Source organism: Anabas testudineus, chromosome 1 (genome assembly GCF_900324465.2).
Source record: "Anabas testudineus chromosome 1, fAnaTes1.2, whole genome shotgun sequence".
NCBI lineage: Eukaryota > Metazoa > Chordata > Actinopteri > Anabantiformes > Anabantidae > Anabas > Anabas testudineus.
In genome coordinates, this window is record NC_046610.1 from 20219335 (window position 1) to 20242243 (window position 22909).

Genomic DNA, 22909 nt, shown 5'->3' on the forward strand with positions numbered 1-22909 from the left:
GAATTAATTATAAATGACAACACATGATAAAAGAATTAAATAATTTAAAACTTTATTAGATAATATAATGCTACAGTTCAAGATGTCAAAAGAAACAAATGTTATCAACCAGTGTTGTGAAACCTCTACCAGTCCTATACCGGTCAGTTAGTTGGCTTCCTTATTTTGAAGGTTGCTATTAAGTGCTGTTTCATACGTATCAAGTAAACACTGGGGAAACAAATTACACACAGTCTGACACCAAATACAAAGGAAAGCAACTGAGCTCATTAAAACCAGTTCAATCATAGATACACTTCAGGGTAACTGAAATGCAAACAAACGTGGCAACAAAAATATGTACAACTAAATATTTCATATATATATATATATATATATAAAAAAGAAAATCAATTTTCCCTTCAACTCGCCCTCTTTTTCTTACACATACACATAATTTCATTGGAAATGTTTCTACTTTGCACATTTCCAGTTCCATTTCAAGTCTTATTTTATGTTCAGAGGTGGATTGAGGAGAAAAGCTTCCTGGGAACTCCACAGTCTGTCAGTTTTTCTGCGAGGGCCTGTTGTGGAGTTTCATTTCTAAAGGGAGCATTGTTCTCTTTGTCGACCAACAGACCTCCATAACACTTTCTACACACTGCCTGATACTTGTCAGCTCCACCGATCACTTCCACCTGCAGCAAAAACACAGTTTACTAGTTATAAACATGTTCAAAGAGTGAGATATTCTTCATAGTGGGGAAAAAAAAAAAAAAAAAAAAGATTGGCTGCAACACATATCAGTAAAAATAACCACCACAAACTTTTGTGCTCCGACTCCCTTTATGGACAACATATTGTCTTCAAGACTAAGGTTTTGCCTCCTCACCTCCTTCTCTGCTCCTATCCTCTTGGTGTAGGCAGCTTCTTTGTAACACTGCATGCATACAGCATGGAGCTTCACTACACTCTCCGCAAGAGGGACGAGGTTCAGGATGTTTCCAAATGGCTACAAGAATGCACAGAACAGCAGAAAAGTGGTGAACAACGTCTAACTGCATTACAAGGACAGAACAAGACACACTATAGTGAGGAATAGTGGGAACATATAACACTGTTATTGTGCTGCTCATGCAGATTGTTCAGTCCTTCCTTCAAAATATGTTCATTGTTTTGGACATGTTGAGATGTCAGTACTAAATGTGATCAATCTGCTCCTGCAGCATCTATTATCCAGTCTGAAATGTCAGTGTACACCAGTATTATGCCAAAGTGTGAGACAGACAATCACCTTTCTCTGGAAGGTTGCATCCAAAGCAGCCACAATGATTACCTTCCCCAAATTAGCCATCTCTTCACAGAACTCCACTACATCTGGAAACTAAAATCAGACAAAAGAAGCCCAGATTTAGTGAGGATGTCAAATATCCCAGCCTGATTTGAATCAGTCTGGATCTTAAAAGTGACCTCAACATAAGTCCAGAGGTTAAGCCTGCCGTAGTCTCTAAAAAGATGAACAGTAACTTGTGTAAACTAGAAAAAGGCAGGAACATATACAGTATACACACTTACAAACTGTCCTTCATCAATTCCAATGACACAGGCTTGCAGGGCCAGAGACTTCACATCTACCAGACAATTGGCTGGTATCGCTGCCATTGTGTTTCTAAAGGATAAAAATAAAGAAAAATAAAATATATATTTTTCAGTTACCTTGCTTGATGCCTTTCACAAAATAGGTTCAAATTTTAGCATACAAATACAAACTGCTTTAAAACTCTCCTCTAAAAAGGAGTGACCACTAGAGGTCAGCTTTTGCTCAGGTATCAGGAATCAAACAGGTGAAAGATTTTTTTAAAGCACCTCATGCAATTCTGATTTCTTTTCATTAAAATTCAAATGTGCTCTTCAGACAAGCAGTTAATAGCTGTATTTGCTTAGTACACATACCATACCTGTGAAGTGGCAGACTTAAATTAAATTTTGTTATGTTTTACCCCAACTCTTTGTAGTAAAGTATGTCCACCATATGATGTTACAGCTCGCATTGTATCAGTTAGGTTTGGAAAATAGCATGCATGTCTGTGCATTAATCCAAACTTTACTGACAAAGGCTGATCACGTCTGTTTGTTTTACAACTTCCACAACCACACATACAAAAATATTTCAATGTAGGAAACTCAGAGGTAAAGAAACACAGTGGTCTTACTTGTCATGTGTAGCCATGCCTTTGTCAGAATAACGTGTGTCTTTGGCATATTTAATCACTAAGCAGTGGTACTGGGCTATCTGGAAACGGCGCACTCTCCTCATCAGTTCAGTGCTGCAAAGTAAAGGACAGACATCAGTGAAACCCACTGTACATTTTGTACATTCATCATAATAATAATAATAAATAATATGAAGAAGAAGAATATGGCAGCGCCCTTTCTCATAATACCATATTAGAAACTTGTTGATACTTGACTACGCATGTGGTGATGACCGCTATAAAACATGTTTTATGTTTTGTTATTCTGTGCAAAATCAGTGTGAAGTAGACCTGATATAGCAGGTGGTAACATACAAAGCATCAAATGGTTTGTTTATAACAGAGTCAAACAAAGTCTATGAATGAGAGGTGGGTGAACAATACAATTTGGCGGGATGTTGAAGTCTGGGCGGACTCCGTGACAGCGTTGTTGTCTTAACATGGATTCCAAAACTGAATATAAATGACAAGTGTACTTGCAAACAGACCATATGCTTTTATGTTTGTGAAGAGAAAAACTCACCTTTTGCCTGAAAACATCGGTCCAAAGATGACCTGCAAACGAAAGCAGAGAGGCTGTTACGGAGGAAGCTAATAACTTAAGATCAACTTTACATTAAGACACATTAATGTTTACAAATACAGCCTTCTCCTAACAATATTAACCTTGAGTCTCTGAAGTTAGTTCAGCTTAGCTAGGTTAAGATACCGCGTTTGCTAATTAGGAGAATAACATTAGTTAGTGTAATACAAACCTGTATTTGTCCCCGGGCTTTCCTCGGTGAGTTAGGAAAGATTCTTGGAAAGTCCACACAGTCCATTTTATATTTAAAGAGGCTACACTTCAAAAACTATAAAAATTAAACAATAAATCAGTCGTATCACTAATTTAAAGTCTAACAAGCAGCAGCAGACACAGTTGAATGTGGCGCGCAGAGGCTGTCGGGGTCTATATCCTCCAACCAACCAATGAGCGCAGAGTCACGTGACAAATTCAACCAAACAGCTTCAGCCTCTCCGGCGCCATCACTGCCGACCAATCAGAGCACAGAGCGTCGTGGCCGCGCATATCCGGGAAAAGAACAACAAATAAGAGCTCAAACTTTAATATGTCTCAAATAAAGCATGTTGCTGAGCTGTTGGTGTCCAAACATCACAATCGAAACACCAACTTTGCACATTTGAACAACTTTTAGTCCTGCCAAATAGCAAAACTGTAATTTGAATTTTAAAAATTGTATTCTGTATTTAAAAGTTTTTATGTTCTGCCAGAAATGTGATTTAGTCTATAGGGTGCCTGTATGATAAATAAAAGAGGCCTTCAGTGTTCAGCTTTCTTGTCGAGATGTGATAATCTTAAAACCGCTCAGAAAGCCATGATATACCAAAAACACACAGTGAATTCAAAGTTTTACCGACTTTAGTATTCCCTGTGCACCTTATCAAACTCTCAAAGCATCAATTTAGGTTACACACTCTAATATCACAAGCCACAAATCAGTTGATGCAGTGAGGGATCACTCAAATACAGTTTTAGAGTTTATATTTCACTTCCCACAGAGTAGCTGCACTGGAATCACTGTATGACTGAAACCTGTTTGTAATGATCACATGTTTGTATGGAAGTTTTTCAGTGTCATAATTCAAATGGCAATTCATGTGAATTTTTCAGGTCCTTTCTGCCTTAGATGTTTAATAATTCCTTTAATATCCTATGATATCCCCAATATGAAATGCTACTGAATAATCTTTGTTTAAAACATCTAATCACATAAACTGAGGATTAAATTGGCACGCTTTATATTGAATTGCCAATTGAAAAATGCATTTTTGAATTACATTTTCAAATTGCACATTAAATTGCCAACTGCAAAATGCATTTTTAAAATTGCACATTGAATTGCCGAATGCAAAATGGATTGCCATTTAAATTAAAAAGACCAAAAAACCCATGGCGACCCATGCAATTGATTTAGATTTTATTTCAAGTTTTAATTAAAGAAATGGAGAAATACATTACCGCTCTTAGCAATGAATGGCCAATTGTAAAATGCATTGTCAAATTGTATGATAAAAATCACATATTGAATTGCCAGTTGACAAATGATTTGCCTTTTGAACTCTGACACTAGAAAACCTCCACACCCTGAGACTGGTTTAAAAACAGGTGAACTTTGTGTTGAGCCGTGAACTCATCAGTCTGAAGTTCACTGCTGTACCACCGCAGTGTACGTGCTGGGGTTTTCTGTCTGGAATAAGTCACTTAAAAAGGTTAAAACGATGCACTGGACTGAATTGGAAAAAGAAGTAAGTCTGAACTCGGGTGATATTTCTTTTTACTTTCTGTGAGCAGTGGCGGTAGCGGACGCTACGTTCGCTAACCTAGCTGTAGCTTGTGGTAGCCTTGCTAGCTAGTGCTAACTAACGCAACTTAACGTAACGCTTTTAATTTCACATCACTTTGTTTTACAATAACCATAAGCATAACCACAGTTATTCCTACTTTGACAACAATTTACGTAGCTTGGACTAACGCCCTGACCAGAGCAGAGGGCTGACAGCAGCAGGGGAGGGCGCTGTTCACCGTGTTTACAGTGCTTCTCTCCGGCTCATGGAGGTTGGTGTGTCGGCTTTCATGGCCGCCTGGTTCTCAGCAGTCTCTCTCCATCCGACAGGAGCTTGAAAGGCAGTTCTCACCCAGCCGGTGGTCGCACAGGATGTCTGCAGACGACGTGATCAAGGCCCATGTGACGGCTTTAAAGGAAGGTCGGTCTGTTTTGAAGCTACATGTTTATCTGCAATAATACACAGATAGCCGGTTGGGGCGGACAGACAGGCCACAGGTTGCTTCATGACCACCTGTTTCAGATCCTAAATCCTCGACACAATCTGTTTTCCCTGTCGTGCACCTGTTGGATAGTTGAGATACGAGATATTCTGACAGATAATACGGAGGCTGATAGTTTACACCACACTGCTCGGTGTAGTTTATGATTTAAAAGCCATACAATTACATATCAGTCATTTTTTTAACAACTCCAGAACAACATCAGAGCCCTATCACATACAGTATACAATATATGTATATCATCTAATCCCCTACTGTCTGTGATAATGTCCTCAGGTACGAAGAAAGCCCGTGATCTGGCTCAAACTTTACTCGATGTACCATACGGGGAGGGAGATGGAGAGAAACTAGATGTCTACGTACCCAACACCAGCTCTTTGGGTATGGATGTGTGTGACTGCCATTACGGCACACCACACTGATACCTTAAATAGGCTAAAGCTGTGACACTTAAAAAGGTCTCATCTCTTTTCTTTTTCAGATGTTCCTCTTGTTATTTATCTACATGGAGGCTACTGGCAGTTTCTCAGGTATAGTGTTATGCTCTCAAAGGTCTCTCAATTGTAGCATATACATAAAACCTGTTCATGTTTTTAATGCTGATGCTTTGTGCTCACACAGCAAGGAGGAGTCTGGATTTATGGCTGTTCCACTTGTTGAAAAAGGTGTCGTGGTGGTTGCTGTCGGCTATGACATAGCCCCCAAAGGTAGTCTTTTTATTTGAAAGTTGTTTCTATTATTTTTGAAAGACAATGTCAGTTTCACCCCTACTGTGATCTTTCATGTTCCTTTCAGGTAACATGGACCTGATGGTGTCTCAAGTACGCAAGAGTGTTGTGTCTGTTATTGAGCAGTATTCTCATATCAGGTACCAGTGCTTATCAGCCTGTTATGATTGTCCCCTCATTATGAAGAGCTAAAATGTCACCATCTCTGTCATTAATCCACAGTGTTTCTTTATGTGTTTTATCAAATCTTTATGATGTATCACTTAGTGCTCTGTATCTGTGTGGTCACTCTGCTGGGGCTCACCTGACTGCGATGATCCTCTCCACTGATTGGTCACAGTACAACATCACCCCTCAGATCAAAGGTGAGGTCAGTCAGTCAGTCAGCAATAGATATAGCAGATAATTATGATGACTGATCAATCAATTACATACTGAAGAAGTGTCATAGCAATACATATGAAATATACAGTACTGTGTGTGCGTGTGCGTGTGTGTGTGCGTGTGTGTGTGCGTGTGTGTGTGCGTGTGTGCGTGCGTGTGTGCGTGCGTGTGTGTGTGCGTGTGTGTGTGTGCGTGTGTGCGTGTGTGTGTGTGTGTGTGTGTGTGCGTGTGTGTGTGCGCGTGTGTGTGTGCGCGTGTGTGTGTGCGCGTGTGTGTGTGCGCGTGTGTGTGTGCGCGTGTGTGTGTGCGTGTGCGTGCGTGTGCGTGTGTGCGTGTGTGCGTGCGTGTGTTAATATGAGAGAGAGAGAAGACCCCTTATGTAATTTTCTATTGTTTCCAGGTGCTTTTCTTGTGAGTGGTATTTATGACCTCCTGCCCATCCTGTCCACCTATGTCAATGAACCCTTGAAGATGACAGAGTATGTAGATGGAAACCTTTAGTGCAATTGTCATTATGTCCGTGTAGATAAATTGTTAACACTAGAAATCAGCTGGGAGAGATGGGAATGGTAACACCAGAGGAATGCTATAGCTACTGTATGTGGTCTGTCCTTTTACAATGGCTAAAATCTTAATAATTTTAATCTCTTCTATATTATCTAGTGTTCTTTGCACATTAAATACCAATATAGAATAACAATAACATGATGTTGTGAAGTTCCCTTTTTAAAAATTTTTTTTTTTTTTGTAGTAACCCATTCGTAACCCATGTGTGACTATAAATGCCAGTTTCTGTGAGAGCATCATGGGCACAACAGTAGTGATCGTCATTGTGAACTGTACATGTAAATGTCCGTTTGTATGTGTGTCTTCTGCTGGTCTGTTGTGCCAGTCAGTGTCTGACTCCTCTGTCTTTTGGGTGTCTATTCTTGGTAGGGAGGTGGCGGTTAGAAACAGTCCCAGCAAGCTGGTTCCTCAGCTCAAACTCTCCTCCTCCAACTGCAGCATTGTTGTGGCCGTCGCTGAGAATGACTCGCCGGAGTTTCGCAAGCAGTCAGAAGAATATTACAAAGTCAGTGCTGCTGATACAGCAGGGACACCATTTGTTACTGTGGATAATCATTTTATATATATTTATATGTATAATGTGAGTGGGTGGGTGTGCGTGTGTGTTTGTAAATTGTGTAATGTTCCTTACCCCTTAGCTATACCTCTTTCTTGTGGCTTTTAAGATTTTAGAAACATCTGGACTGAATGTGACTTTGGAGGATGTTGCAAACACAGACCACTTCAGTATTATTGAGCAGCTGGTAGATGGAGATTATCACCTTACAAAGGTACTCAGCACAAACTTCAAATAATTTGATATCGTTAAAATGCATTATTGACAAACAGCCTGTTTGAATTTCTTTCTTTCTCTATAGCTTCTCTTGAAGATGATGGGAAAGAGCTGAGGTGTTTGATCGTCATCTAATATCAACATACAGTAGAATATAGTTTTAATGTTCACCTCTCAACAGAGTCATCATGAATTGATACTAACACAGGATGCATTCTTTTAGGTTTGTACTAAGGTAAATGTACAATTTCTGTCCAATTTGGTTGATCAACATTAATGTGTAATTGATTGTTTTTAATTGTCTAGTTTACTGTTTCGTTTTTTTAAAATTAACTCAAGACTGTAGTTACTGTTGTCACGAAATATCCTAAAAAAGCCTCTTGTGTTTTAACTACATTAACATTTACTGAAAATGTTGCGTGCCTAAAACTGAGCCACTTCGAGGCTGACGATTATACAAGTGTTAAACCTGCTCATATTCATTTGTCAACAGAATATTTAACAATCACAATGCACAATTGTCAGAAAGTACTGTTTTGTTTTCTTTTTTGTATCACAACTTTATGTCCACAGACAATAATAGTAGGTTGTGTCAAAAATACTGACAGAAGTTTACGTAGCTTTATATTGTAACTTCCATAATATTGTTACTTCACATGGGGGATTTTAATGCATAGTCCACTCTTGGTAAATTGGTAAAAATAATTGAAACATGATTAACACTTTTTATTTGATCCAGAATACAGAGATAGATATATAAATATGCTATGTATAGATATTAAAATAGACATATTTTTAATGACTAAAGTGGCTACATTGTTACTGCTATCGTTTTTACGTTATTGTTTACACTAGAGTTTACTGTAAAATATAAAGGCAATCATCACAATAAATATTTATATTTCAGAATGGCAGTATTAACAAGTATGTGGGTGTGTGTTTGTAAATGAGATATAATGTAATTTGATTGTCCTATCTACTGTATATAGCAGCTAGTGGAATATTATATTGCTCCCAGGTAAGACGCAACATTTCTCTTACCTTGGCATCACTCTTTTTGTTCATACTGGGCTCATGTGCAGCTTTTCAAATCAAGTCATATAAATTGAAATGGCACAAACAGCCTTGCAAAGAAAACATGGGTCATTGAACAGTGTAGCTAGATTAAGCAGTTACCCTCGGTTGGAGTACTTCTTTCACTTGAAGCAGTAAAGATTGTTTTGGTTGGTGATCATTTGGGCTTCTTTTTATCCCTTTTAGGTCAATTTCCCCAATGAAAAGTCAGGGTTTCTTCCAATAATTCCTTCTACCATTTAAGTAGTATGACTGAGATTAAAATGTATTGTCACTCAGCATGCAGTGACTGGTAGCTAAAGGCACTTACAAACAAAAGATGTTTCAGAAGTACTTCAGAAGACTACAAACACATCAAAACTGTACTTGATTTTAAAGTACTTTTACTCCATTATAACTCAAAGTAAGCATTGCAGTTTTCACCCCCACTACATTTACCTGACAATTACTAGTTACTAATTACTATTAGTTACTAGTTTCTAGTTCTAATTACTAGTTTTCTTTTTTATATTTGCCATTTTCACCTCTAAAAATTCTTTGCAGTTTACAGATTAATGAGTAACACTAAATATTTCCCATATTCATGTAACTCAGAGCATTTCCTTTTTTACTGCTGCTAATGGGTAAATCTTTGAATAGAAGAAATTAATTTATCTTTTTCAAATTAAATGAGCAGTAAGGTTTTTATAGTAGTTCACATGTTGAATCATGTACATGAATAAAGGTTTAGATTTCTGCAGTAGCCTTATGTTTAAACCCCTTTTTTATAGCACTGCTGTGTAAGTATGTGTAGTTCTGAGGATCAGATGTGGTACTTTTACTGCAGTACTTGAGTACTTCTGCCACGTTTGTCCTGACTGAGACTGAGAGGAGATCTTTTTATTATAGTAATGTTGTGTCTGTCTACTTGTAACCCTACAAATCAAACACAGGACTGGAGCCACAAAGAGCATTAATCATTAATGCAGGTTCCCTACTCAGTATAAGTGTTTCTTAGGGACTTTTTTCGATGTTGCCACTGCTGTAACTTCTCGTCAGAAGTGGCCTGAAAGCTTTCGACACTTCGGGGAGCTGGACTCTAACGTGACGTCAGTCGGTCCCTGAAGGAGGAGCAGCGGTGGAGACGCTGCTAACTAACGGAGACTGGTGTTACACAGCCCATCAGAGATGGTCAGCCGAGCGGAGAGGAGGTCCAGGTAAGCCCGAACTCAGAGAAAGTCACGGTATAAAGACCTGATCGACGCTTCACTCAGTCTAAACATTAGACCTCATGTTTATGCTAAGTGTCACAGAGCTTCATGCTACCAAGCTAGCGTTGCTAAGGTGACGTTAGCTAGCAGCATGGCTAACCGGTGTTTTTATTTCTTGTAGCCTATAAGCAAATGTTAAACGGACAATGGTCTTGTTCACTTGTAAGTCCACATTAAGACCTTTAGTGTGATGAAATGGTTCACGGTTGTCGGGTGTAACATCATGTTCGTTAAAGCCGGGGTTGAAGTGCTGCCGGGTGGTTTGCTCTGTCTTCGTGGCTGTCTGGACACACAGGGACTGTTGTCTGAGCTGCTCCGAGAAAAGACTTTCTGCTGTCGGACACTGATGAGGACAGACACTACAACAAGTTGAACTTAGTCCAGGAAGTTGTTCGTTAAAATGATCAGTCCCGAGGGACTTGACTGTCTGCTAGAAGTTAACTATTTGTCTGCGTCTCTTACATCTTCTTTTGCTGTCAGGTTCAGGATCTGTTGATGGGAAAACTTGTTGAAGTTTGTTATGAACTTCAGTGTTTTATCCTAGTGACTGAGGTTCACACTCACCGTTAGATACATTAGGTACAGTTCACACATCACACATAGGCTGCATGAGGTGAATAACAAACTGATGCCAAGTGAACAAATGCAGCATGAAAGTTTACTTTTTAGTAGTTTTGGTGGATAAACAAAACAAATTGGATTTCTTTTTGTAATTAAATAACTTTCTGTTGATTGACATTGATTTAAGGGTTAATATGAAAACAGTGGATGTCACACAGCTGCACATACTATGAGGACTGTTGCCAGAGCACAGGAAACAGACTGCAGACACAGACACAAATGTCTTTAAACCATCTAGTGAAACATTAAACTTCAGTGTTCTGGCCGGGGCTTAATCCAACTAATTTTTAAATTTCATGTCCAACGTGTTCCTCCTGATTGTACCTTTTTATTTAATTTGAAACCTGTCTTTCATTCCTGGCTCAGTAAGAAGAAACTTGAGAAAGGGGGGAAAGGTGGAGACGTGGTGAGATAGACATCAGTTATTCATGTGGGACAGAAGACACAAAAGGTTTCTCATGCGATGTGTGCAAAAAAGAACAGCATGTACATCAGAGTGTGTTCAGGGAACGGACAAAGCAGGGATGCAAAATTAAATGCTTCATAGACACTTTATCGTGTATGTGTGCATGTGAGCATGTTGTTCAAGGGTTTTTAAGAGAGATGCTGAAAAGACACAGGGGTCAACTAATTGTTACCAGATGCAGGTGATGCAACATTTTGTTCTACTTAAGTACTACCAAATACTGTCTTCTGGCAAACTTAATACTAACTCTTAGGTGTTCACATCTATGCTTTTATAACATGCTCCACAAAGTCCTAAGTGGAGTATTGCTTTTGGCTGCTGTTTGTTCTTTCCCAAACTGTTTGTTCATGTTGTTGTGGTTTCCAAAAGCTGATGATTTATCTGTGTAGTAATTTAAGCTGTAGTTCTATCATTTATGTGTAATTTACAGTGGCAATCAACTGCTCAGGATTTGATTCAGTTTGAAGCTGCATTTATTATCATTTCAGTGTCATGTAATATTGTTTTATAATCATACATGTCAATCTCAAGCGGTTGTATGTTATTTCTGGGCAAATGGTTTCAGGAAATTGCTTTTTAAACTGCATGAAAAAAATAATGCATGTAGGCCAATCGAATCAAGTTTTTTTCTTTTTGTTTTTTTTTTTTTTCTCATTATCAAAAAATCACAAATTTGCCTCCAGTGGCTCTACATTCATACAAAATCATCTGTCCTTAAACCTTCGAATCAGATAATTAAAAATCCAACAGAAGAAAAAATGAAAGACCTCAGGAAGAGCAACAAAGGATGGATCAGACATATACACAATACCAATAGCAACCGCAATTTAATTTACATAAGTGCTGACTATCAGAATGACATTATTTCAACTCACAGGTTTCACCCACAGGACCTGTGTTACACAACTTCTTGTCCACTATGAAGCAGGGACACTGTAGTACTACTGTACGCCTGCAAGAAAAAGATTAGTAATCCAAAGTAATGCAGAATTTTGGCTTATGATGTTACTTTATTTTGAAATTTTGCTATTAAACAGTTATTTTACCAGGAGGTCACCGCATGTGACTCTGTAGAAGCGGTCTGAAGGAGCTCAACCTATGCCACAGCTGAAATGTATTTTCTGTATTTACCTGTTGGTCACCCTTGACAACGGAAGGGGGGTGTCACCTTGCCACAATTGTTTTCTCAACCAAGAACACATCTCATATTTCAGCAGGTATGATGTCTGCTGACATGTCATGGTGGCCCTTTAAAACCCAAAATACACAGAACAGCACATTTAAAACGTATAAAGAGGAGAACATTTCTGCATATTATATATATACACAGTTTTAGATTTGGACCTGGGTCCTTTTTTTAGCTTTATATGAATTCTTCAGTACATTATTCACATTGCAAACAGAGTCTACTACTAACGGGAGTCTACAGCAGGCATTGTCATTGATACAATCACACATGAGTATTATGGAAATAGAGGACATTTTTCCTTGGGAACATTATTTCCAAATAAGAAGACACAGAGAAAACAATTGTGTTTTTAAGTTGATGACTGAGCATATTTCACTACCCAGTGTCTGCTAATTTTACTAAATGTAGAGAGGCCACAGGGTTTCCCACGGGACACAGAGATGATTAATAACCCAGATCCTAACACATCTCGTCACATGAACAGTATGGGTAGTAGACAGTGACTTAAAACCTTGTATTTTCTGTGTGACACAACTAATTTCCTATAAAATAAAGATGTTTTTTGTTACTGAAAGTGCTCTTTATTTCAGGCTTGATCTGGCCAGAAATTGCGAGTCCCTCTATTCAAGTGAAAACTTGAATTTCCTGCAGTGCAGTATTGACATGTCGTTTCTGTTTATAGTTATTTTTGATTCTTCAAAAGACAAAATAATTTGACATAAACATCAGAAAAGAGCGAGGTTAATTACGGACTTTTTGTCCTGGGGAAGTGGGACGTGCCAGCTGCCTACTCGGTATGCATATTAGAGGTTCTGCTTATACAACACAATCAAACTCTGTTTTGAATAAAGAACAATACGAACAAGAGCCTATTCTTCCACATGCCCCAGTGTTGTCCCCCACCCCCCCCACCCCCCTTTTTCATTCTTTTATCCTCTGTAGCTATTGTTTTGAGTGTTTTTTATTATAACTATACAATGTTTGACAATTTAAAGTTGTTACAAATAATTTTACATTTTGACAGCATTTTAAAAGCTTCAGTAATCATGTATGCTGCTATTTTAAGGTCTTCTGGAAGCCACACTCATTAAAACTGTTGAATAAATGTAAATATATTTAGTCTTTTTCTATTCTTGCAGTTTAACAGTTGCACTCTGTCAATTTGTCGTTGCAGTTTACATCTGACAGTGAGGATGAAGAAGACACTTTCATGACCTCGTTTGCTGTTGCCACCCGAGGCCTCCCCATGGCCTTTGCATCCATGACACAAGCTGCCAGCTCAGACTCACGCTTTCACCCAAAATGGCGAGCGATCACAGTAGCGACCCTGCTGGCTTTAGTGCTCATGTTATATTTACACCGGACAGCAGGGGACAGAGACCCTCCTACCGGAGGTTACTATCGCAACAGGGGTCATAATTTGCAAATGCACAGTGAAGGTGAGGTTGACATTATCAGGGACAGTAACAGACAAACTGCACCAAGCATCGCTCGCCGCCTGAAAAGAGAAAAGCCTTACAATGACACATACCCGCTGAGTCCACCAGAGAAGACAAAGAATGGCATTCGCTACCGTATAGGTGTGATTGCAGACCTGGACACAGCGTCACGCAGCTCTAAAGAACAAACGTGGTTCAGCTACATGAAGAGAGGCTATCTGACTGTTTCAGACAGTGCTGACAGACTGGAGGTGAAGTGGGATCCTGACACAGTAACTCTGGAGAGTCATCTGGCTGAAAAGGGACGAGGTAGAGTAATTTTATTCAATGTTTTGAATCTATACATGGATTAGCTGAGTGTGTGATGACCTGCGTTTTGCTGCAGGTATGGAGCTGTCAGAGTTGGTGGTATTCAATGGTCACTTGTACAGCGTCGACGACCGTACAGGTGTGGTGTACAGGATCGAGGGCGACCAGGCTGTGCCCTGGGTTATATTACCTGATGGTGACGGCTCAGTTTCCAAAGGTCAGTCTCCACTGGACCTCTTAAATAGAGTACATGTATTCTAGGTTCTCCTGAGCAAGTCTAAAACTAGGTTTATGGCTGTGAATTGCTTCAAACTTTGGGAGCACCTTCTTCAGGGTCAGCCTTTTGCTCTTATGTGCAGGGTTCAAGGCGGAGTGGCTGGCTGTGAAGGATGAGCACCTGTATGTTGGCGGCCTGGGGAAGGAGTGGACCACAACCTCTGGAGAAGTCGTCAACAACAACCCAGAGTGGGTGAAAGTTGTTGGCTACCATGGTGATGTGGAGCATGAGAACTGGGTGCCATACTACAATGCCCTGCGGACAGCAGCAGGGATCCAACCACCAGGTGCTGAAAAACTGTATTTCTTCTATGGACATGTATATGTATATGTATTGTATATATGTATTTTAAAGCCAGAAATAGGTGAAGAGTTACTATTATTTAAAATGATATATGGTTTCAGTGGATCATGTTGTAATTCCATCTTATTTCATAAAGGGCACTGATTTATTGCTTTACGTCTGTGTGTGTACCTTGGCAACAAAGCCAGAAACGTCTGTCAGAGTTTCTGTTATCTGGGCAGTCAGACAACAATAATACAGGAAGAAATTTCATTTTTAAAAAGTGGAAATTACACCCTAACATTTATAAACTCTATTCCTTTAACTCTCATTGATCTACAGGCTACCTTATCCATGAATCAGCAGCTTGGAGCGAGCGTCTGCAGCACTGGTTCTTCCTGCCTCGCCGTGCAAGTCATGAGCATTACGAAGAGACAGCTGACGAGCGACGTGGCACCAACCTGCTCCTGTCCTGCCCCGCAGACTTTAGCTACACAACAGTGCGTCAAGTGGGTCCGCTCAACCCCACACACGGCTTCTCCTCATTTAAATTTGTTCCAGACACAGATGATCAGGTCATTCTGGCCCTGAAGTCAGAAGAGGATGCAGGCAAGGTCGCCACCTACATCATTGCATTTACACTTGACGGTCAGGTGCTGATGCCTGAGACAAAGATTGGGGATGTGAAGTATGAAGGGCTGGAGTTTATTTAAAAAATGAAAGTGCACACATTTCTTAAGACAAAATCTGAAGCAGTCCTCCATGGTCAAGAGGATTATGAGACGAGCAACACTGTTGTTCTGTTGTCTCTATTGCATTGTGCAATAATACCATATGACCAAAATTATACAGTAAATGTCCTAATTCTAATAATATATATTTCTAATATATAATAATAATTTTAATATCGGGTGAGGACAATTGTTATCAACCTTAGACGGATTCAATTGTCATGTGCAACTGGTCACAGCAGCCTGTGAATGGCTAAACATACCAGATATATTTTTGTGTTTCAATGTCGTAACTAATTTATACCGGCAGTAAAACGGTGTCTCTGCTTTGAGTTACACATCTGTTTTATTCTGGTTGGACGCTACTGATACGTCATAGCAGTGTGGGTAAAATATTTTTATTTATTTAATTTTTTTTTAAGTATCGCTCAGCCTGTCAAACACCAGATTCATGTGGGACTCCTGCAGCCAAACTCTGCTGGTCAGACACTCGGGGGAACAAGGTGATACAGCATAAACCTAAATGATGAATGAATGTCTTTAAACTACTTGAAATTTTCTTAAGTTTTATTTTACCTGATGTTTGTTTACTTTATTACATTTATATCAATGTAACGAGTGCAGTCATGGTCATATGCAAAGTAATTGTCTGCTCTGTAAATATAGGCAGGTCTAGTTCAGATGTTGCCTCTATAACTACTTTCTCAAGTGAAAGTGAAACACCAGCTGTTCAATAGTTTAATACATTATAGTCCTTTTGTATCCTATCAAACTAAATAATTAAAATGCCTCCTCTTTAAATGTCTTGTCAAGTTTTTATTGTGCTGGGTTAAAACAAATTTAACAAAAACATCCATTATACATTTTACAATTTTCATGTCTACAAAATCGATAGTAACCAGTAGTTTGTTACAGGAATGTCAAACATTTCCACAATTATGTTGGAAGACACTGGCAGATTGTGAACAAAAAGCAGACAGATAAGCTGAATCACACATTTAACATGCTGCAAAGTTACTGATTATTCACAAACACTTTGAACCTGAGGAAAATCCTTTGAAAGCTCTTGTTCACAAGGTTGTTCACAAGGTTCTTCCCATGGCGACAATGTCCTGAGGTAGACCTGACACTTGTATGGTTTTGAAGGAGCCTAGTTTAGAGTAAAAGTCGAGCATCCTCCGATCGCCCTGCCTCAACTCACAGAACACTCCTCTGGAACCTGGATAGGAGGCAAAGGTTTAATCTTTTAATCTTGCACACTGTGCAACACACTGCTCCAGTCTTAAGGGCTAGAAGGAAAAATCGTGCAGTCACTGATGCAAAGCACCCAAAATCACCTAATTTCACCCTTTACGTTACTTTACATTACGTCCAGGTCAGGAAAAAACACTACTGCATAATGTTTAGTCCTGCAGATGTACTTTAACCTGAAAACTCGGATAGTTCACTTTGTAAACTGAAGCATGTTTGATGTATCCTGTAAAGAGTACACAGGTCACTCTGCTCTATTACTGTACCATATGTTGTATGATGCCTTGGATGTGGAATACAGTTAGAATTTTATTATAAAAACACAGCAGTATTTAAATGCAACAGTTGTAACTTTGTTTGCATTGATCAACACCAACACCTGGACATTTTCAGGTACACTGACACTTCTTTCTATTGGACTGGACTAGCATGTATATAACTGACTGAACAGCTCTCCTTGTGGAAAATATGCAACCTGTTAAACCTGAGTTTGACATTTAAGAGGAAATTAAAGACAGCATGCAAAGCATCAGCCTACCACTGCTCTTGATGGAGGACAACAGCCAACCAATCATCCGCTTGGCTGGAGAAGGATCAGTGACCCGGGGCAGCACTTGACTTGTGACCAGAGAGGGGAATTCCTCGCTTATAAGCCTCTACAGGTAGGAAGCAAAACACAGTGGAGTAATTATGATGATAACATTTTATCTTCCCCTTTTATTCTGAAAAACAATCAGATCTTGCTTCTTGATCACCTGAGTCTTGGCAGCTGCCGGTGTGGCGTCAGTGAGCGCCAGAGCGTACCCACAAATCCCGGCGTCATCTTCCATGACAAGAGCACACTGAGGGGAAGGAGAAATGTCCCCTGCTGACAGGCTTCAAAGGGGCAGATGTGAAGGTAAGGTGAAACTGGTATGAAAGCAAAAATACTCAGGATAGAGTAACTAGAACATAACATTTTACCTATCACAGATAAGAGGAGGCTGTGCCGTGCGGGGGGCTCTGCCTTCTCCTGTTCTCTGCATCTCAGTGAAAACCCTCTGTACCTCCACCTAGGACAGATAACAACACAGTGTAACATCATTGCTGAATATTTAACAGAACACATCACAAACAGTTGGTGGATTTGCCTGGGTTACCTTGTCCTCTGGGCAATATGGCCGTATGCAGTATACTGTGGTCATGGGAGGATGTTTGAACAGGTCCCTGTTTCCATGGCCAGGCAGCATTCTCTGTTAGTTCAAATGTTAAGTATTTTATATTCATGTAGAAATTCAATAATTCACTGATTAAAAATTCAATTCAAACATGTCACTTTCTTTAGAGAGTGCTCCAGTACCTGAAACTCTCCAGAGAGGCCTCCTCTGAAGCCCCAAGGTTCAGGATCATCGTTCATTAGCTGAGCGGCGGGTTGACCTTGTCCTCCTATGGAAAGCAAAAATCTTGTTAAAAGCTATTAAGTGTAACTTTAGGGGGTTAATACTTATGTGTACTTAAGTGTATTCACATCTCATCAGGCTGACTGCATCAAGACATTTAGTGGAGCCAGTGTGATTGGTTTCTCACTCCCAAGGGTTAAAATCTCACCAAGTGTTTTCACATATGCTCGAGCCAGACCGACCCCACTCTTAATGTCGCAGATGTAGTTGTAGAGGTCGTACAGAATTCTGCGGTTCGGAGCATTTGACAGACGATTGAACATCTGCACCACTGCATCGCACATGTCATCGAACCGCTGTGCTCTGGAACACCACTCTGCAGACTGGAAGCGTGAATGAGGATCACATGCAGCAAAGTTATCCGCATTTAAAAAACTAGACGAGCACGGCATTACCTTGTCTGTCTCTGAGGTGGCAGCCTGACTGTGGTTCTTGAGCCAGTCCAGCTCCCGCAGCATGGTCCTGGCTGTGGGCCCGTGTTCGTATGGCAGGTAGAAGAGGTCTGACAGCAGCTTCAGGTCATCCAGGGTCAGAGGTTCAGCTGTGTACAGAGGATTCTCATCAGGCCCTGGAACATAAGAGCTCTCCCCCATGTCTGTCTGCATGGGTTCTTCATCTGACGCCTCTTTCTTGAGACGACCTGGAGGATGACAAGGGACGAAGAGAGCGCTGACACATGAACTTACCATTGCTGCCCTTCGATATCATTGAACTGGTTACTTCAAGTTTACCTCCAGGTTGATCTGTGCTCAGAAACTCCTGCAGCCAGTCAGTAAGAGCCAGGGTCAGGGCTTTCTGGGGACTGTAGCAGGGGTCCTCCTCCTCATCGCCTGGTGACGGAGGTCCGAGACGGATCAGAACAGAGACAGTGAGCTCATGTTGTGCAGCAAATACAAGATTAAAGAGCAGATTTTGGGAAACTGTGATACTGCAGTTAGCAACTGAGCAAACTGCTTTCTAAAGATCAGCCGCTGTTCTCTGTTCACATTAGTAATATAAAACAAATTCGTTGTTGTGACTAGAAACTTATATGTGCTTACTTTTGTTCTTCTGCTGTATTTGCCTGTTTCGGAAAACATCTAGGCCATTAGCGTGTCAAACCCTGTCTCTGCACATGTAAAGGAAAAGTTGACACTCACCCATTTCCACATCCCTCGGTCCTGCATCAGCAGTAGCCTTGCACCATGTAGCCAAAGTGTGGATGGCCACAAAGTTTGGGTAAAACTCACAGTTGGGATTTGTTAGCACTCCTCTCAGTTTGGGAATCAGCTCAGAGGGACGATCCTAATTAACCAAGACAATGTTGATTCTTTCTGAATACAGAACCCAGAACCAGACTGGAGCAGATACAGACATCTAAAAATGTACCTTATAGGGTCCAAGGAAAAGTCTTTGGGGGTCGTAGTCATTTGCATGGATATTGTCCCAAATGACTGGCGCCCTCTTCAGGACAGAGGACACTTCTTCTATGGACTCAACGGAGATTTTGTGAGATACCACCTTTGGACCTAAAGGAAAGCAAAATAAATAAATATATTTGAAAGTAATAGATAGGTAATGATCATGGAAACGGGTTGAAGCTCTGGTTTGGTGTAACCTCACCCGTCCATAGTATGTCGATGCCAGGCAGCAGCTTCTCTCCCACAGTGTGCAGGTAAGACGACTGGGGCACGCTGGGAGTGCAGAATGCAGCACAGTAATCTGGAGATACAGAACAGAGCATCGGTGAATGATGGAAAACAGTGACAAATCATGCTTTAAACTCTCTGTGTCTAAACAAACTGTAAATCCCGTTTGTTCGTGTTTGTCCTCAGCATCAGTTTCATGCAGCCACATCGTCGTACCTGTAGGACAGAAGAGAAAGGTCTCAGGTTCTCCCAGGTGCTGGTACACCTCGTTAGTGATGGCCACCTGAGCGTGGGCGAAGGAGCTGAAGGTCTGCTTATCAGCTGGACACATCTCAGTCTCGATGTCATCAAACAGTAAAGAGAAGGACCTGCAGCCAAACTCCTTCACCTGAACAAGATAATGGGGACAGTCTGGCTGTGAAAATGACTAGCTGCTTTTTGGTTCATCAAGTTTAACTTAAAAGTGTAGGAAAAGGGAAATACTCGTATGGTATGCAACAAAGTCAGATACACAGCTTCACTCCAGCTGCATGTTTCACATAAAGTAGTGTGGTGCTCAGCTTTAACCCTCAGAGAGCTGTAAAGCTAAATATAGCTAAGATTAAATTATCTCTTCTGCTCCACCCTTCATACAAAGTCCTACCTGATCCAGTTTCCTCTTCAGGGCAGCGACCTCTTTGGGGTTGGAAAACGTAATGTCCAGGCCGGGAGAGATGGCGTAGATGAACTCGACGTTGTGCCGTTTAGCTGCTGATATCAGGACAATGAGTTGTTCTGGGAAAAGAGAAGAAGGAGATCAGAAAATTAACTATTATGTCTGATGCGTAGGCAGAAAAGATGCACATTTTTAGACGGATGAACACAACCACTACAGGAAATTAAAACCAGCTGTTCAAAGTCCACTGATAGTGGCTGTCAGAACAGGCACTTTGAGTCGTCCAAGACAAGATAGTTCACTTGAGATCATCCCCACTGCCTGCCAGCCTGCAACATTACTGATAAAATCCAAGCAACCAACAGAGACATGCAACAAACTCAGCAATTAAACATCGTCTCTAGGGAGATAAAGTCAACACTGTGTCCGTGTCTTGGTCTAATGTGTTTACTCCAAGATAGCCTGAAGCCGGAGCTGTGCGTGCTTATTTGGTTAAGAGTGGATCCCAGCCAGAAACACTGTGCGGCTGTATGGAGACAGGTGGATTTGTGTATGCGTGAAACGTACCGGCCTCCTGAGCAGAGTACAGGTCTCTCCAGTACATCCTGTGTTTGTAGTCATCTTTGGGGGCGTACAGATATGTGTTCAAACCCCACGTCTGTTCCCTGAGAACCCAACAGCAGAAATAAACAATTTCACCCTTGTTTTTAAAGTGAAAAGAAAATTAATCATGAAAAATCTAAAATCAGGAGACATCAGGTAACAATTAATATAACTAATAAAGTAATGTTGATAAATGACTAACACTCAACTAATACTGCGAGAACGAGATATCTCCTTCACTTCCTACATAAAAGAAATCTCTTGAACTGTCTTTTTCCACCTGATGAATATTGCATAATTGAGCATAATGTCTCAAAGTGATGCTGAAAAACTAGTCCATGCATTTGTTACTTCCAGACTGGACTATTGTAATTCATTATTAATAGGATGTCCCAGTAACTCCTTAAAAAGCCTCCAGTTAATCCAAAATGCTGCAGCCAGAGTTCTGACTGGAATTTGCAAGAGAGATCATATTTCTCCTACGTTAGCTTCTCTCCATTGTCTCCCTGTAAAATCCAGAATAGGATGCTTCCTCCTCTCTGTTCCCCTTTTGCAGGTATCCTCTCCCTCTGAGCTGTTTATTTCTAGAGTCCAGTTACTGGTCCTACTGACCTGCCCAGTGTTTTTGCTTCTTGTTTTTTGTTGCCTGCTGCTCTTTTCTCTCTCCTCTTTCCACTCACCACAACCGGTTCAGGCAGATGGCCGCCCACCCTGAGCCTGGTTCTGCTGGAGGTCTCTTCCTCTAAAGGGAGTTTTCCTCTCCACTGTTTCCTAGTGCTGCTCAAATGGGGTTTTGGGCTTTTCTATATTTTGTAAGGTTTGCCTTGAGTATGTTTTCTGCTACACAAATAAAACTTAACTCATTGTTAAGCCTCTTTATTTTACCTGGAACCAAATCAACAGCGAGTCACACCCATTAAGATACACAATGCCATACTAGGCTGTTAAATGTCTCTTGAGCATATTACTGTAGGAGTCCACAAACCGTACCTTTGAAATAGCTCTGTCCTCTGCTCCATTGTCCACGGTCTCCCATAAAAACCTGCATCAAGCAAGTAAAACCAAATAATATCAGAGGTGATGAACATAAGAGTGACCTGATCTGATCAAGTGCATGTTTTGATCCAGCAGCAGCACCCCGCCACGGGGACGGTGGCTTTCGGTCCAACCATGACCCCCGGTCCCGGTCTGCTCACCTTCCACCACTCCGCTAATGAACCGCCTGGTCCCGGTCTGGGGTTGTCTCTTGGCACTGCCCGGCTTCGACATGGTGAACTAGTTCGCAGGGACGATCTGTCCTCTCTGTCTGGATCCTGATGGTCTGACTCAGCTCTACTGACAGTCCTCAGACTTTATGAAGCAGCTTTTCATTTTACTGCACCGTCCTCTCACGCCTGAGCGTTGCTCAACAACATGCTGACATGATCTAAAGTCTGAAGTTGTAAATGTTGTGATAAGACCAGCAGGACATGCTGTGTGAGGACTGGGGTTCACCTCGGATCCAGATCTGAGCCTCGCTGATTGGACGCCTCTGACGACTGACTACCGGGTGGACGTCTTAAAGAGACAGTGTCCCATTTTGAGTCTGCAAACACAACACACGGGAACAGGAACAGAGCTGAGCGCGTCCTGCTCCAGCAGACACATGTGCAAACACCTTCTAATGTCATTCTGCACAGCGACTCTGAAACATTTACATCAAAGCCTGTATTCAAGGCTAAGCATTTGACATGCTTAGCCTTTATTTGTTGGAATAAATAAATTGACAGTTATATGATATAGTGGCTCCCAAGGCAAAGATACAGAGAATGTCCCTGGAAATAGATCAATTGAATCAATTGTGCAACTACATTTTCATATTAATATGCAATTTTAGTTATATAGAAATGTTTTTAGATTAGGTTTAAGCATAACCTTACAAAAGTTATAAAAATTATAAAATTGGGCATGTCCAAGTGATCTCGCCATGATCCATACCATTTGATATTTGATAGTGTAGCTCTATGAGCACATGATGTAGTGACTGTTAAATGAAACCGCTGACTACATGAAAAAGTGAGTAACACTGCAGAACACCGAGGCAGGAATTGAACAGGCAGAGAGAATTTAGGCTGCAAAGCTGTGCTGTACAGACAGAGACAGTAAATGTTGTGAGATTTTAA

The 22909-nt window shown here is 40.7% G+C and overlaps 4 protein-coding genes across 5 annotated transcripts; 2 read left to right on the forward strand and 2 right to left on the reverse strand.

The window, feature by feature from the left end:
- Nucleotides 1–38: 38 nt before the first annotated feature.
- tk1 (thymidine kinase 1, soluble) lies at nucleotides 39–3164 on the reverse strand. Its single transcript, XM_026358896.1, has 7 exons — nucleotides 2990–3164; nucleotides 2758–2789; nucleotides 2193–2306; nucleotides 1555–1648; nucleotides 1274–1363; nucleotides 872–991; nucleotides 39–677 (listed from the first exon to the last, which is right to left on the reverse strand). The coding sequence occupies exons 1-7, from the start codon at nucleotides 3053–3055 to the stop codon at nucleotides 498–500; spliced, it is 696 nt and encodes a 231-aa protein (XP_026214681.1). The 5' UTR covers nucleotides 3056–3164; the 3' UTR covers nucleotides 39–497.
- A 1214-nt stretch (nucleotides 3165–4378) lies between these two features.
- Nucleotides 4379–8442, forward strand: afmid (arylformamidase). Of its 2 annotated transcripts, none has more exons than XM_026358872.1 (11): nucleotides 4379–4541; nucleotides 4910–5000; nucleotides 5359–5463; nucleotides 5564–5612; nucleotides 5704–5789; nucleotides 5878–5950; nucleotides 6078–6175; nucleotides 6595–6673; nucleotides 7131–7266; nucleotides 7427–7531; nucleotides 7619–8442. In XM_026358872.1, exons 1-11 carry the CDS (start codon nucleotides 4515–4517, stop codon nucleotides 7646–7648), a joined length of 879 nt encoding a protein of 292 aa, XP_026214657.1. In that variant the 5' UTR covers nucleotides 4379–4514; the 3' UTR covers nucleotides 7649–8442. The 2 variants fall into 2 exon arrangements, with proteins under 2 accessions (XP_026214657.1, XP_026214658.1); XM_026358873.1 differs by having other exon boundaries at nucleotides 4381–4541; nucleotides 4758–5000.
- Nucleotides 8443–9713: 1271 nt separating this feature from the next.
- On the forward strand, nucleotides 9714–15964 carry cant1b (calcium activated nucleotidase 1b). Its single transcript, XM_026359996.1, has 5 exons — nucleotides 9714–9803; nucleotides 13308–13881; nucleotides 13958–14098; nucleotides 14241–14444; nucleotides 14783–15964. Exons 2-5 carry the CDS (start codon nucleotides 13344–13346, stop codon nucleotides 15151–15153), a joined length of 1254 nt encoding a protein of 417 aa, XP_026215781.1. The 5' UTR covers nucleotides 9714–9803; nucleotides 13308–13343; the 3' UTR covers nucleotides 15154–15964.
- A 10-nt stretch (nucleotides 15965–15974) lies between these two features.
- Nucleotides 15975–22271, reverse strand: ogal (O-GlcNAcase like). The gene is made up of 17 exons (XM_026359995.1): nucleotides 21944–22271; nucleotides 21738–21789; nucleotides 20712–20809; nucleotides 20133–20263; nucleotides 19706–19877; nucleotides 19464–19562; nucleotides 19230–19369; nucleotides 19001–19145; nucleotides 18593–18691; nucleotides 18257–18501; nucleotides 18010–18184; nucleotides 17762–17847; nucleotides 17562–17654; nucleotides 17386–17474; nucleotides 17178–17298; nucleotides 16961–17078; nucleotides 15975–16390 (listed from the first exon to the last, which is right to left on the reverse strand). Exons 1-17 carry the CDS (start codon nucleotides 22014–22016, stop codon nucleotides 16254–16256), a joined length of 2073 nt encoding a protein of 690 aa, XP_026215780.1. The 5' UTR covers nucleotides 22017–22271; the 3' UTR covers nucleotides 15975–16253.
- Nucleotides 22272–22909: the final 638 nt, after the last annotated feature.

What these genes read in the sequence shown, in the direction of transcription:
- cant1b (XM_026359996.1), top strand. Translation starts at nt 13,344, where the DNA reads ATGACCTCGTTTGCTGTTGCCACCCGAGGCCTCCCCATGGCCTTTGCA. An exon ending in TGACGGCTCAGTTTCCAAAG is followed by an intron (nt 14,099 to 14,240) that starts GTCAGTCTCCAC and finishes TCTTATGTGCAG; the next exon opens with GGTTCAAGGCGGAGTGGCTG. An exon ending in AGCAGGGATCCAACCACCAG is followed by an intron (nt 14,445 to 14,782) that starts GTGCTGAAAAAC and finishes ATTGATCTACAG; the next exon opens with GCTACCTTATCCATGAATCA.
- tk1 (XM_026358896.1), bottom strand. Translation starts at nt 3,055, where the DNA reads ATGGACTGTGTGGACTTTCCAAGAATCTTTCCTAACTCACCGAGGAAA. An exon ending in CCGATGTTTTCAGGCAAAAG is followed by an intron (nt 2,307 to 2,757) that starts GTGAGTTTTTCT and finishes TTTACTTTGCAG; the next exon opens with CACTGAACTGATGAGGAGAG. An exon ending in ATGCAACCTTCCAGAGAAAG is followed by an intron (nt 992 to 1,273) that starts GTGATTGTCTGT and finishes GCATTCTTGTAG; the next exon opens with CCATTTGGAAACATCCTGAA.
- afmid (XM_026358872.1), top strand. Translation starts at nt 4,515, where the DNA reads ATGCACTGGACTGAATTGGAAAAAGAA. An exon ending in GGACTGAATTGGAAAAAGAA is followed by an intron (nt 4,542 to 4,909) that starts GTAAGTCTGAAC and finishes TCCATCCGACAG; the next exon opens with GAGCTTGAAAGGCAGTTCTC. An exon ending in CATCACCCCTCAGATCAAAG is followed by an intron (nt 6,176 to 6,594) that starts GTGAGGTCAGTC and finishes TATTGTTTCCAG; the next exon opens with GTGCTTTTCTTGTGAGTGGT.
- ogal (XM_026359995.1), bottom strand. Translation starts at nt 22,016, where the DNA reads ATGTCGAAGCCGGGCAGTGCCAAGAGACAACCCCAGACCGGGACCAGG. An exon ending in GTACTCTGCTCAGGAGGCCG is followed by an intron (nt 20,264 to 20,711) that starts GTACGTTTCACG and finishes CTCTTTTCCCAG; the next exon opens with AACAACTCATTGTCCTGATA. An exon ending in TTTTCCTTGGACCCTATAAG is followed by an intron (nt 19,146 to 19,229) that starts GTACATTTTTAG and finishes TTGGTTAATTAG; the next exon opens with GATCGTCCCTCTGAGCTGAT.